Source organism: Salmo trutta, chromosome 5 (assembly GCF_901001165.1).
Source record: "Salmo trutta chromosome 5, fSalTru1.1, whole genome shotgun sequence".
Lineage (NCBI taxonomy): Eukaryota > Metazoa > Chordata > Actinopteri > Salmoniformes > Salmonidae > Salmo > Salmo trutta.
Genome location: NC_042961.1, coordinates 53,457,752 through 53,472,852, shown reverse-complemented (window position 1 = coordinate 53,472,852; position 15,101 = coordinate 53,457,752). Strand labels below are relative to the sequence as shown.

The following is a 15,101-nucleotide window of genomic DNA, read 5'->3' as shown; positions in this document are numbered from 1 at the left end:
TATACCTCTAGCTTCCATCACTCCAGTATCCCTGCACATTGTAAATATGGTACTGGAACTGACTGACCCTGTACATAGTATGATTCATTACTTTCTCCTCTTCCTCTCATTTCTTATTTTTATTTCTTGTGTGTTTTTGTTCTACCTTGTTATTTCTAGTACTACATTGATATTGATTACTGCATTGTTGGGTTTAGAACTTGCAAGAAAGGCATTTCACTGCACTTGTGCACGTGACATTAAAACTTCAAACTGAAACTGAACTCTCTAAATACTGTATATGGCTCTGGGAAGCAACATCTACAAAAAAAAGTACGATCTTTGCCAAATTGACATGCCAAGGTGAAGTAAAAGGTTCAATGGATATTATAACAAATAACCAGGTGCTGTAGCATAAAGTTAAAAAAACATGGCAATATCCCTGTGCAAAAACAAAGTGTGAACAAATTAAATGTGAATAAAGCAATTTAGAATTGTATGAGTGTGGGCAAGCTATTAAGTGAAAATGATTATCGCAAAGCACATTTATAGTGGACTATAAGTATATTACTGTGTAAATCCAATGGCTTACAGTAACATAAAGTGTGTTTCAGGTGTAGAACTCGAGCGCCAACGCTAGCTTGTACTCGTTCAATGAGTCATTGGAGCATTCTTCCTGGGGAGAAGTGGTAGGGCGTTTCTAAACCGAATATGCAGCTGTGAACTGAGCTGTGGATGGATCGGAATTAAACATGTAAGGGAGAGAACAGAGAGAACAAAACAACATATCGAATCTCAAAATAACCACCAAAAGGTAGGATATGCTTTTAAAAAACAGAAGTATAACTCCTCGCTACTGTACAAATTATGGCGATTACTAGTTTAGTACGAAGAAGGGCGACAGTCGGAGCCGTATTGGACACATCTGTTTCAGTTTTCTGGCTCGCAATCAGTTTGCGAACATGAACAGATGTTACGTTAGTTTTGAAACATCTTGGAGCAGTGTTGAAACAATGTAGGCTAACAGTGTTTGCATTTCTTGCCACCTTTCTGTTCCAGTGATTTCATGGGTGTTACTTTTATATTTTAGACTGATCAATTCTATTCGTTTGTGCTGAAGGCAAAGGGTGTTAAAAGTTAACCTTGGCATATTTCGAATTCATTAACTGGTTATTAACAAATAACCCTCCCTAGCCTTTGTACTGTCCTCTCAGATATTCCACAAAAATACTAGCCTACTATGGTTGGACTTGTCTCTTGTTGTAAAAGCCACAACTAAATCCAAATGCAGAAACTGTCAATTGTGTGAAATTCATCTGCGGCCAGATGAGAGGCTATTCAACACTGTCCAGGTTTTCACTTTGTCAACTCGATGAGAGTTGATACTGATAAGGTATCACAGTGTCTAACTACAGTACACTCTTAGAGAAAAAGGTGCTATCTAAAACCTAAGAGTTCTTCTGCTGTCCCCAAAGGGAGAACCCTTTGCAGAACCCTTTTTTCTGCCAGGTAGAACCCTTTTGATTTCCATGTAGAACCCTTTACACAGAGGGATCTACATGGACCCCAAAAGAGTTCTACCTGGAACCAAAAAAGGGTTCTCCTATGGGACAGCCGAAGAAACCTTTTGGAACCTTTTTTTCTAACTGTACCCACCGTCCATGTGTGAGTGGTGGCTGTTTCCATTTTACATGTATATCTCCCATGTAATCTCATCCACTCTGCATCTCTCTGTCGAACTCTGTGTCTCTCTGTCGAACCTAAGACATGTGGAAAACTGACATACTGGAACCTGTACAGGTTAAGTAGGGATTGGGTAGGTGCTGTAACTGTCCCCCAAAATATGGTGTTTTCCCACTACAAGAGATGTGTTCACTGTATTCTCTCTCCTATCCTATGGTAGTACAACTCTTTCATTGGCTTTCCTTTCAGTTTCACCTCAACTCCAACTGACCAGTAGGAGAATGTTTGAGTGGGTCAACAACAGAATAGGCCATAGGTGATGGGTGTGGCTCAGTGTAGTAGGTGAATGCTGTGACTGGGTTCTCCTGCCACTCTCTGAACCAATGAGAAGCAGACAAAGCTCAGGGTTTGTTTTGACTGACAGTTGTGGGGTAGAACAGGAAGAGAGCTCAGTGTAAATAACAGTCAGCCAGTGTGAGTGAGTGAAAGTTGAGAGACTGAAAAAGAAAGAAGGGAAGAGCGAAAGAGGTTAAACAGACTAAACATCTGAAAGGTTTAAAATAGATTTGAAACAGTGGTTTTATCTCTCCCTCTCTCTCTGTTTTACATATTCTTAGGTGCGGCAGGGTAGCAGGTAGCCTAGCGGTTATTAAGAGTGTTGGGCCATTACCCGAAAGTTTGCTGCTTTGAATCGCCGAGCCGACTAGGTGAAACATCTGCAGATGTGCCCTTGAGCAAGTCACTTAACCCTAATTGCTCCTGTAAATCACTCTGGATAATAGCTTCTGCTAAATGACTCAAATGCATGTGTCCTCCCATTCTCCTCGAGGTTAAATGGCACCACACCCTCTCAACACCCCACTGTTTACACTATAAGACACTCATAAATGACATCCAAACCATCTCCCCGAGACAAGCACTTATTACTCAACGCTGTTCATAGTGTGTTATTCAATAGAGAACTGAACTACAGTCAGTTTGAATCACGGGACTATTATTGTGAGTAATCCTCTGCTGGCTAAAATGAATAGGAGAGAAGGGAGGCAACGTGCTATTTGCGAACTCTTTGTAATACTTGTGTATCTTTTTTATTTTATTTTGTCTGTGCTGCACAGGCCTGTCATTTTGAAAGAAGCATTGTTGCCTGCAGGACAGTGGCAGGGTGTTTCTAAACCAAATACAGTACAAGCTGTGAAGTGAGCTGTAGGTGGAACAGAACTAAACACGTAAGGGAAAAAACAACATATTGAACCTGAAAATAACCACCACAAGGTATAGGAAAGGTATGTCATTAGTGTTTATAAAAACAGGAGTAACATCTCACCACTGTACAAATGATGGCTATTATCAGTTTACTAGGACGAAAGGACGACAGTCATTGCAATATTGGACACATCTGTTTCACGTTGCTGCAGCTGGCTCGCAATGAGTTTGAGAACATGAGCGGATGTAGCCTAGTTTTGAAACAACGTGTGTCGTAGACCAGCAGTGTTGAAACATTGTAACGGTGTCAGGATTTCATGGCTGTTCGCCTACTTTTATACATGTTTTAGACTGGCCAATTCTATTCAGTTTATTCTGCATATTTCAAATGAACTATTAACAACAACAAAAACTTGCCTATCTAGCTTCTTTACTTTCCTCAGATATTCCACAAACTGACTATGGTCGGACTTGCCTCTTGTTGTAAAAGCCACAACTAAATCCACATGTGAAAATTGTCAATTGTACGAAAGGCATGGGCAGCCAGATGAGAGGCAATATTCTTTAACACTGCTTGTTCAGCTTAACTGCGATTCAACCAAGAATTGTCCTTTGACATTGTGCTGGAAGACATAGCCTACTTACAAGTATGTCTCCCAGCCCAATGTCAAAAGACAATTATTGGTTGAAACGCAGCTAAGCTGGACAAGCAGTGTTAAAGAACACAGCCTCTCATCTTTGTCAACTTGATGAACTTGACAGCTGGCCAGGCCGTCTGTTTTTCTGACAACCTTCCTGACAGTCAGAATTGAGTTTTACCTTTTTATATCTGTTTATAATCTAGAACTACACACCCATTACAACATTGTTATCACTGGCCCACACACACTTCTGGAACGTGTCGTGTCAGTGTGACCATTTCGTTTACCCAGGAGAAAAGACACTTGAGATGTTTAGTTACAGTGAGTGAGTAGGGGAACACAGTGGATGGTGAAATGTGAGCTCCCTGCTATTTGGAAAGGCATGCAGAATTACTCTTGCACTGGTTCTAATGCTTTAACACAAACAATGGTGTTATTATAGCTTAAACGTATTAACCTATGTCCTCTCTCTCAATTCATTTTTCAATTTAAGGGGCTTTATTGGCATGGGAAACATATATTAACATTAATTAACACTATTTAACAGCAAGTTAAATACATAATAAACAAAAGTGAAATAAAATAAATGAAGAATAAACGTTACACTCACAAAAGTTCCATAATAATAAAGTAATTTCAAATTTTTATTTTATTTATTTTATTTCACCTTTATTTAACCAGGTAGGCAAGTTGAGAACAAGTTCTCATTTACAATTGCGACCTGGCCAAGATAAAGCAAAGCAGTTCGACAACATACAACAACACAGAGTTACACATGGAATAAAACAACATACAATCAGTGAATGATGCAGTAGAAAAAAAAAAAAAAAATCTCATATTATGTCTATATACAATGTTGTAATGATGTGCAAATAGTTAAAGTACAAAAGGGAAAATCAATAAACATAAATATAGGTTGTATTTACTAGAGGTCGACCGATTAATCGGAATGGCCGATTAATTAGGTCCGATTTCAAGTTTTCATAACAATCGGTTATCGGCATTTTCGGACACCAATTTTGGCCGATTACATTGCACTCCACGAGGAGACTGCGTGGCAGGCTGACCACCTGTTATGCGAGTGCAGCAAGGAGCCAAGGTAAGGTGCTAGCTAGCATTAAACTTATCTTATAAAAAACAATCAATCTTAACATAATCACTAGTTAACTACACATGGTTGATGATATTGCTAGTTTATCTAGCTTGTCCTGCATTGCATATAATCGATGCGGTGCCTGTTAATTTATCATTGAATCACAGCCTACTTTGCCAAACCGGTGATTTAACAAGGGCATTCGCGGAAAAAGCACTGTCGTTGCACCAATGTGTACCTAACCATAAACATCAATGCCTTTCTTAAAATCAATACACAAGTATATATTTTTAAACCTGCATATTTAGTTAATATTGCCTGCTAACATTAATTTATTTTAACTAGGAAAATTGTGTCACTTCTCTTGCGTTCTGTGCAAGCAGAGTCGGGGTATATGCAGCAGTTTGGGCCGCCTGGCTTGTTCCGAACTGTGTGAAGACCATTTCTTCCTAACAAAGACCGTAATTAATTTGCCAGAATTGTACATAATTATGACATAACATTGATGGTTGTGCAATGTAACAGCAATATTTAGACTTAGGGATGCCACCCGTTAGATAAAATACGGAACGGTTCCGTATTTCACTGAAATAATAAACGTTTGGTTTTCGAAATTATAGTTTCCGGATTTGACCATATTAATGACATAAGGCTCGTATTTCTGTGTGTTATTATATTATAATTAAGTCTATGATTTGATAGAGCATTCTGACTGAGCGGTGGTAGGCAGCAGCAGGCTCATAAGCATTCATTCAAACAGCACTTTCTTGCATTTGCCAGCAGCTCTTCGCTGTGCTTCAAGCATTGCGCTGTTTATGACTTCAAGCCTATCAACTCCCGAGATTAGGCTGGCAATACTAAAGTACCTATTAGAACATCCAATAGTCAAAGGTATATGAAATACAAATGGTATCGAGAGAAATAGTCCTATAATAACTACAACCTAAAACTTCTTATCTGGGAATATTGAAGACTCATGTTAAAAGGAACCACCAGCTTTCATATGTTCTGAGCAAGAAACTTAAACATTAGCTTTTTTACATGGCACATATTGCACTTTTACTTTCTTGTATTATATTAAGTTAAAATAAGTGTTCATTCAGTATTGTTGTAATTGTCATTATTACAGATATATATATATATATATATATATATATAAAAATCGGGCGATTAATCGGCAGCGGGGTTTATTTTTTTTGGCCCCGCAATAATCGGTATCGGTATCGGCGTTGAAAAAAATCATAATCGGTCGACCTCTAGTATTTACAATGGTGTTTGTTCTTCACTGGTTGCCCTTTTCTTGTGGCAACAGGTCACAAATCTTGCTGCTGTGATGGCATACTGTAGTATTTCACCCAATAGATATGGGAGTTTATCAAAATGGAGTTTGTTTTCAAATTCTTTGTGGATCTGTGTAATCTGAGGGAAATAGGTGTCTCTAATATGGTCATACATTTGGCAGGAGGTTAGGAAGTGCAGCTCAGTTTCCACCTCATTTTGTGGGCAGTGTGCACGTAGCCTGTCTTCTCTTGAGAGCCAGGACTGCTTAAGGCAGCCTTTCTCAATAGCAAGGCTATGTTCACTGAGTCTACATAGTCAAAGCTTTCCTTAAATTTGTGTCAGTCACAGTGGTCAGGTATTCTGCCACTGTGTACTCTCTGTTTAGGGCCAAATAGCATTGTAGTTTGCAAAAAATTGTATCACATTTTTTGTGTCAAGTAATTATCTTTTTGTTTTCTCATGATCTGGTTGGGTCTAAGTGTGTTGCTGTCCTGGGGCTCTGTGGGGTCTGTTTGTGTTTGTGAACAGAGTCACAGGACCAGCTTGCTTAGGGGACTCTTCTCCAGGTTCATCTCTCTGTAGGTGATGGCTTTGTTATGGAAGGTTTGGGAGTCGCTTCCTTTTAGGTGGTTGTAGAATGTAATGTTTCTTTTCTGGATTCTGCTCTGCTTGCATTATTTGGTGTTTTACATGGGACACGGATGACGTGGTAAGTTTGGACGCAGGTGCAGAGAAGAGATCAGATGAGGAATCAGTGGTTAAGGATAAACATAATACTTTACTGAGAACCGGTAGCCACAAGATTACATTACACTTGAAAAAACAACAAACCCTAAGTCTCAAAAACTTACTCAGGAAACGACCGCACACAGTTAACAATTCTAGCTTCAGCAAAGGACAACACACCTATTTAACAAGGAAATCATAACGAGTAAATAGGACACACCTGAGTGTCGTTAATGTCTCTAGGTCGGTCTCTGTCGCCCTCTGGTAACAGGTGGAACCATGACAGAGTCTCAATATGGTGTTTGTCCCATTTTGTGTATTCTTGGTTGGTAAGCAGAACCTAGACCTCACAACCATAAAGGGCTTTCACTCTCTCTCTCTCTCTCTCTCTCTCTCTCCCTTTGTCATTCTCTCTCTCTTTGTTATCTTCTATGTAATACAGACGTCTGTAGTGCCACGTTGTTGTTTCATCGATTTTTTAAATCTCAGTTTTAGGCTACTTCAGTAGCAATACGGACACAGTAGTAATATGCTACAGTACAGTGAGAAACATCAAGTATTTCACTGGAACAGCAGTAGGGTTGATGTAGTTATGATGAGTCTGGACTTGCAGACTACTAATCTGTCATTTCATATCAATGAAACTATTTGCAGTGAGGCGCAAACAGAGAAATATTCTACATGTGAGGAACTCTGAATATTCAAATAAGTTGAAACCCTTCTTGTTGAGAAGACTCCTACTGACTATATGCACAACTCTGACCAGAAGAATGACCAACTGACCAGTAGGAGAATGTTTGAGTCAGTCAACGGCAGAACAGGCCATAGGTGATGGGTGTGGCTCAGTGTAGTAGGTGAAAGCTGTGACTGGGTTCTCCTGCCACTCTCTGAACCAATGAGAAGCAGACAAGCTCAGGGTTTGTTTTGACTGACAGCTGAGGGGTAGAACAGGAAGAGAACTCATTGTAGATAACAGTCAGCCAGTGTGAGTAAGTGAAATTTGAGAGACCGAAAAAGGAAGAGAGAGAGATGTTAAACAGACTAAACATTTGAAAGTGACTTTTAAACTTTTAAAATAGATTAGAAGTAGTTGTTTTCTCTCTCCCTCTCCCTCTCCCTCTCTCTCTCTCTCTCTCTCTCTCTATTTGTGTTTGTTTGTGGGAGAACAAGAGTGAGAAAGGGGGAGAGAGAATAAATAGAGTGATGTGAGGAAACAGGTTAGAAAGAATAAAAGAGAGGCTGTGGAACTAATGACAGCAAACTGAAACAGGCAGCAGTCCCTCTGACTGTGCAGTAGTCACCAGAGAGCCTGAGAGAGTTTTTTTGCATGTTCTCCTCTAGGTTAAACGGCACCACACCCTCTCAGTAACCCACTGTTTACACTCTGTCTCACACACACACACACACACACACACACACACACACACACACACACACACACACACACACACACACACACACACACACACACACAATAGCATCCAATACACCAAGTTACACCATCTCCTCGAGACAATCACTTATGACTCAACACTGTTCACAGTGTGTTACAGTGTTATTCGATAGAGAACTGAACTACAGAGTTTGATTGATGGGACCATAATTGTGTGTAATCCTATGCTAGCTAGCATGCACGGCTGTCTGCAAACGAATCAGCAGTAGGAGAGGCAACGTGCTATTTGCTAACTCTCTGTCTTACCTGTGTATCCTTTTGTTGTTGTTGTGCCGCACAGAGCTGAACAAGCCTGTAATTGAATGACGTATACATTCGTACAGCCGTTTAACATAAGCAGATATTCATGTTTTTGAATTTAATTAATCTTTTTCTCGCTCTCTGTTTTCCAGGGGTGTTGGTGGGACAACAAGGTAGAGTCTCACCCTATTGGCTTCTGAGCTCTGTCTGCAAAAATTTACAGCCAGTCAAGCAGATATTCAGTGAATTGCTTCATATTGTTGCCGTGGCTCTGAGATCTGCCTGGTGCTGTGAAGAAGACATCTTACTCCTGAGCCCATCTTCCAGTCACCCTCCAGTCACCCTCCAGTCATCCTCCAGTCATCCTCCAGTCATCCTCCAGTCATCCTCCAGTCATCCTCCAGTCATCCTCCAGTCCCCACTCTGTCACCTTTACATGACTAGGACTGTCACTGTGTTCCATTAAGCCAACATTAAGTCACAGTCTATTATCCCAGCCTTATCTTTAACTCACACCTCTTAATTGTCTGTTCCCTGTCTGATTCCTGATTGGACATCAGCCATAAACCTCCTCCCTGACAGGCTCCCTGGATCAGCTGTGACCTCAGACCCCTGCCACAGCCGTCTGCTGTAGGTAAGAATGGAGCAGGTGTACGCGTCGGGGATGGCCGCCAAGCTGCGGAGCCAGTGGGACCGGGACGAGGGTCTGGGTCAGAACCACAACGCCGTCAAGTTCCAGGGCCAGGACTTTGAGTGGCTGAGGGCCCAGTGTCTCCAGAGCAGCAGCCTGTTTGAGGACAGCCTGTTCCCCTGCGTCGCCTCCTCTCTGGGGTTCAATGAGCTGGGACCCCGCTCCTCCAAGACCCAGGGAGTACGCTGGAAGAGACCCCCGGTGAGATGATACAGAGGATGGAGTTTAGGCTGATCCTTCTCCTTCCCTACTGACCCTATTAGTCCAGGGGTGTCAATCCATACATGGGTGTCATACTATACAGGGGTGTCAATCCATACAGGGGTGTCATACCATTCATGGGTGTCATACCATTCATGGGTGTCATACCATACAGGGGTGTCATACCATTCATGGGTGTCATACCATACAGGGGTGTCAATCCATACAGGGGTGTAAATCCATTCAGGGGTGTCATACCATTCATGGGTGTCATACCATACAGGGGTGTCAATCCATACAGGGGTGTAAATCCATACAGGGGTGTCATACCATGCAGGGGTGTCAATCCATACAGGGGTGTCATACCATACAGGGGTGTCATACCATACAGGGGTGTAAATCTATTCAGGGGTGTCAATCCATTCAGTGGTGTCAATCCATTCTACAGAGGGTCGCGTGTCTGCTGGTTTTTGTTATTGCCTTTTAATTTGTGTCCAATTATGACATAAGCAACCAATTGAGGGGAGTTCCTAAATAATCAGTGACCTTAATTGATCAATCAGTTCCAAGGGAGGAGTGAAACCCGCAGACACTATAGTGCTAGACCTTTCCTCTCCCTGGGCTTTAGTTACCAGCTAGATGTAGGAAACTCCTGGCCCTACCTGTCCTTACTGAACCTAGACCATATTTTTAATTAACCTAGACCATATTCTAACTGAACCTAGACCATATTCTAACTTAACCTAGACCATATTTTTAATGAACCTAGACCATATTCTTACTGAACCTAGACCATATTCTTACTGAACCTAGACCATATTCTAACTGAACCTAGACCATATTCTAACTGAACCTAGATCATATTCTAATTGAACCTAGACCATATTCTTACTAAACCTAGACCATATTTTTAATGAACCTAGACCATATTTTTAATGAACCTAGACCATATTCTTACTGAACCTAGACCATATTCTTACTGAACCTAGACCATATTCTAACTGAACCTAGACCATATTCTAACTGAACATAGACCATATTCTAACTGAACCTAGACCATATTTTAACTGAACCTAGAACATATTTATAACGGCTGTTGTAGAGAGGGGACCAAAGCACTGCGTCTTGAGTGCTCATGATGAAATTTATTTTCTAACTCAGAACACTAAAGAAAATAACAAAAGCGAAAACGATCAGCTCACAGTTCTGTCGGGTACACAGACTAACTAAACAGAAAAGAACTACCCACAAACGCAGGTGGAAAAAAAACCACCTTAAGTATGATCTCCAATTAGAGACAACGAGGACCAGCTCCCTCTAATTGGAGATCATCCCAAAAAACAACAACATAGAAATAGAAAACTAGAACTAAACATAGATATAGAAAATATAGAAAAACACAAAACACCCCCTGTCACGCCCTGACCTACTCTACCATAGAAAATAACATCTTACTATGGTCAGGACGTGACCATATTCTTACTGAACCTAGACCATATTCTTACTGAACCTAGACCATATTCTTACTGAACCTAGACCATATTCTAACTGAACCTAGAACATATTCTAACTGAACCTAGATCGTATTCTAACTGAACTTATCTTAGAGCAGTCCACATCACCTGACCAGGAGAACTTTGCGCCCTAGTTGTATGGACTATTCGAAGGAAAACCCTGACTGAACCTAGACTAGCCTTACTAAGCCTTACTGAGTTTAGTCCCGATCCTTAAAGGGCCCATATGAATATGACAACACAACACAATATAACACTACCCTCATACAGTTGGACTAGGACATCATTATTTATCTTTTAAAGGCAACTGTGTGTGTGTGTGTGTGTGTGTGTGTGTGTGTGTGTGTGTGTGTGTGTGTGTGTGTGTGTGTGTGTGTGTGTGTGTGTGTGTGTGTGTGTGTGTGTGTGTGTGTGTGTGTGTGTGTGTGTGCATGTTCCAGTGCTGCCCTGTGTGTGTGTGTCTGAGTGTTTCTGTTTAATGCTGTGTGTGTGTGTTTCATGCCGTATGTGTGTGTGTGTGTGTGTGTGTGTGTGTGTGTGTGTGTGTGTGTGTGTGTGTGTGTGTGTGTGCATGTTCCAGTGCCGCCCTGTGTGTGTGTGTCTGAGTGTTTCTGTTTAATGCTGTGTGTGTGTGTTTCATGCCGTATGTGTGTGTGTGTCCTAGCTGGTGGGCCGTTCTTTCCTAATGCTCTTCACGCTCCATCTCTCCGTAGTCCCTTCCAGAATGCATCTCCTCCAACGCCTCTTCCCTCAGAACTGTGATATTGACATCCCTGGAGAGAACACACACCACACTGCTCTGCTCCACAGCCTAAAATGCGTAAAAAGCTTTGTATAGCGTAGCTAACTAGCGCTCACACTGCTCTGTGTTGAGTTAACTGTGGATGAGTGATGGTTAAGAGACAGAGACAGGAGATACAGTATCCAGTAACGTAGTGGAAATGTCTTTTCCCCAAAACATTTTTTAATGACGTAGTCTAGGAATCACTTGGGTGATTGACAACAGAGATTACATGGTGGTCAGTGTGCAAAGAGCACAGCAGTTATTTGTGTTGATGTGCAGTGTGGGGAAAGGAAAGGTGAAATGTCAGTGTTCAGCTGAGGTTATAATCCCTACCTTGGACTGATTGTTGTATGTGATCTAACCCCTCTTCCTCTCTCTCTCTCTCTCTCTCTCTCTCTCTCTCTCTCAGAAGCAGACAGAGCTCAGAGTTTGTTTTGACTGAGAGTTGTGGGGTAGAACAGGAAGAGAGCTCAGTGTAAATAACAGTCAGCCAGTGTGAGTGAGTGAAAGTTGAGAGACTGAAAAAGAAAGAATCTGAAAGGTTTAAAATAGATTAGAAGCAGTTGTTTTATCTCTCTCCATCTCTCTCTCTCTCTCTCTCCCTCTTTCTTTCTCTCTTTCTCTCTCATATATCTTCCCATCTCTTTCTCTCTCTCTCTCTCTCTCTCTCTCCCTCTCTCTCTCTCTCTCTCACTTTCTCTCTCCCTCTTTCTCCCTCTCTCTCTCTCTCTCTCTCTTTCTTTCTATCTTTCTCTCTCATATATCTTCCCCAAAGATATATGTGAGCGTAAACATTACGCTCACAAAAGTTCCAAAAGAATAAAGACCTTTCAAATGTCTTATTGTGTGCAAATAGTGAAAGTACAAAAGGGAATATAATTAAACATAAATATAGGTTGTATTTACAATGGTGTTTGTTATTCACTGGTTGCCCTTTTCTTGTGGCAACAGGTCACAAATCTTGCTGCTGTGATGGCACACTGTGGTATTTCACCCAATAGATATGGGAGTTTATCAAAATTGAGTTTTTTTTCAAGTTCTTTGTGGATCTGTGTAATCTGAGGGAAATATGTGTCTCTAATATGGTCATACATTTGGCAGGAGGCCAGGAAGTGCAGCTCAGTTTCCACCTCATTTTGTGGGCAGTGTGCACAAAGCCTGTTTTCTCTTGAGAGCCAGGTCTGCATATGGTGGCCTTTCTCAATAGCAAGGCTTTGCTCACTAAGTCTGTACATAGTCAAAGCTTTCCTTAAATTTGTGTCAGTCACAGTGGTTAGGTATTCTACCACTGTGTTCTCTCTGTTTTTGGCCAAATAGCATTCTAGTTTGCTCCGATTTTTTGTTAATTATTTTTTTTCCTCTCTCTCTCTCTTTCTCTCGCTCTCTCTTTCTCTCAACAGGAGATCTGTACCCGTCCTCAGTTCATAATGGATGGAGCCACTCGCACTGATATCTGCCAGGGAGCTCTGGGTGAATAACCACTTAGTCAGCTTTCACGGAGAGAGAAGGGTAGGAGAGAGAGAGAGAGAGTAGAGAGGGTGGAGGTAGGGGTGAGTGGGAGGTGGGGGAGAGAGGTAGGGAAGAGAGAGAGGTGGGAGGTGGGGGAGAGAGGTAGGAAAGAGAGAGGTGGGAAGTGGGAGAGAGAGGTGGGAGAGAGAGGTAGGGGAGAGAGAGAGGTGGGAGAGAGGGAGGTGGGAGAGAGAGAGAGTAGAGAGGGTGGAGGTAGGGGAGAGTGGGAGGTGGGGGAGAGAGGTAGGGAAGAGTGGGAGGTGGGAGAGAGAGGTGGGAGGTGGGAGAGAGAGGTAGGAAAGAGAGGTGGGAGGTGGGAGAGAGAAGTGGGAGAGAGAGGTAGGGGAGAGAGAGGTGGGAGAGAGGGAGGTGGGAGAGAGAGAGTAGAGAGGGTGGAGGTAGGGGAGAGTGGGAGGTGGGGGAGAGAGGTAGGGAAGAGAGAGAGGTGGGAGAGAGAGGTGGGAGGTGGGAGAGAGAGGTAGGAAAGAGAGAGGGGTGGGAGGTGGGAGAGAGAGGTGGGAGAGAGATATAGTGGACAGAGAGAGGTGGGAGAGAGGGAGGTGGGAGAGAGAGGTAGGGGAGAGAGAGAGGTGGGAGTTGGGGGAGAGAGGTAGGAAAGAGAGAGAGAGGTGGGAGGTGGGAGAGAGAGGTAGGGGAGAGAGAGAGGTGGGAGAGAGAGAGCCATGGGAGGAATTGTATTTGTAAGTATGATTATGATGCTGCCTCTTGGCAAGCTCAGAGATGTGTATCCCAATGGGACTTAGCTGGTTAAATAAACGCAAAGAAATTAGAAGAGAAAGGTAGGGAGAGAGAGATGGAGAGATGGAGAAAGAGAGATGGAGAGAGGGAGAAAGAGAGAAATGGAAAACGTGAGAAAGAAAGATGAATATGCCCACAGAAAAGTTTTGATTGACATTGAGGTGTTTTCCTCTAAACCCTGCAGAGGATGAATAATTTATACCCCGCTCTGCTACCTCACATCTTCAAAATGAAATAGTAACCTCTATACTCTGCAGGAGCGTTGTCTTATGTCCTCTTCTGTTAGAGGTAGGTGTAGTGATTGAAGCGGCATACTGTTGGTCCAGTTCAAAGTCAAACACTCATGGGAGGTTTGGTAGGGTCATGGTGAAGGGTGTGTTAACAGATGTTTGGACCCTTCTCTCTTTACAGGTTGCTTATAAGGTGCATTCCAGTTTTACAAGGTTTTTACCACTTCAGGCTGAAGTGATTCGTTCCCACAGCAGACAGAAACAGACTGCAGTATCTGTCTGCAATTAATAAGTCATGTCTGAGATTACGTGTTGTTGTCAGATAGCTAGCTTCACCTACCCTTGAGGCAAGAAATTATTCAAAGGAAGAACAGTTGGGAACTTTTGAAGAGATAAATGATGAACAAGGGGAGGAGTTTTACCTTATCGTGTTGCTAGAGCAGGAAAAACTCTGGGCATTAGTTGAATGCTATGTCTAGCGGCCAGAGTTTTTCCTGGTCAGAACATGTGGCCAGAAAAACTCACCCTTCTAATGAATGGTTGTTGACTTCTTGAAGGGATGACTGATACAATGTATTGCTATCATTGCCGTAGTCTACCTATGACTGAGGTTTTATGTTGTGTGTGTGTGTATGTGTGTGTGTGTGTTACAGGTGACTGCTGGTTGCTGGCAGCCATAGCTTCGTTGACTTTGAATGATAATCTCCTCCACAGAGTGGTTCCTCATGGACAGGACTTCGGAGGACAGTACGCTGGCATCTTCCACTTCCAGGTCAACACACACTCACTTCCTGTTTCTATTACTACTGTATATTATGATATTCCTGTTGATTTCCCAAATACTGGATCTACAGTTGATATTTAGCTCAAGTATTTATAGAAAAGGCATAAAAAAACAAAAAAGCGGCCTAAATTCTCTGCTTGACATTTCTGGATCGTTCAGTCAAAATCTCGACTGTCACAGTTACTGAGTAATAAACTAGTTATAAACACTTTATCTGCAAACAATACACCTAGGTAGGATTTGAGTACATCATAACTGAACCGAGGAACCTCTTCCTGCTTCTTGCCAGGCCTATGCCACTTTATATAATGTTTACATACCCTACATTAC

General features: G+C 42.1%; 1 protein-coding gene across 1 annotated transcript in view; it reads left to right on the top strand.

Moving 5' to 3' along the window:
• Positions 1-614: 614 nt before the first annotated feature.
• LOC115194504 (calpain-1 catalytic subunit) overlaps positions 615-15,101 on the top strand; it is a 28,376-nt gene continuing 13,889 nt past the window's right edge. Inside the window, exons 1-4 of the mRNA XM_029754239.1 lie at positions 615-793; positions 8,452-9,191; positions 12,890-12,959; positions 14,641-14,759. Coding sequence (XP_029610099.1) covers positions 8,940-9,191; positions 12,890-12,959; positions 14,641-14,759 — 441 coding nt within the window. The 5' untranslated portion in view covers positions 615-793; positions 8,452-8,939. The remainder of the gene's footprint in view (positions 794-8,451; positions 9,192-12,889; positions 12,960-14,640; positions 14,760-15,101) is intronic.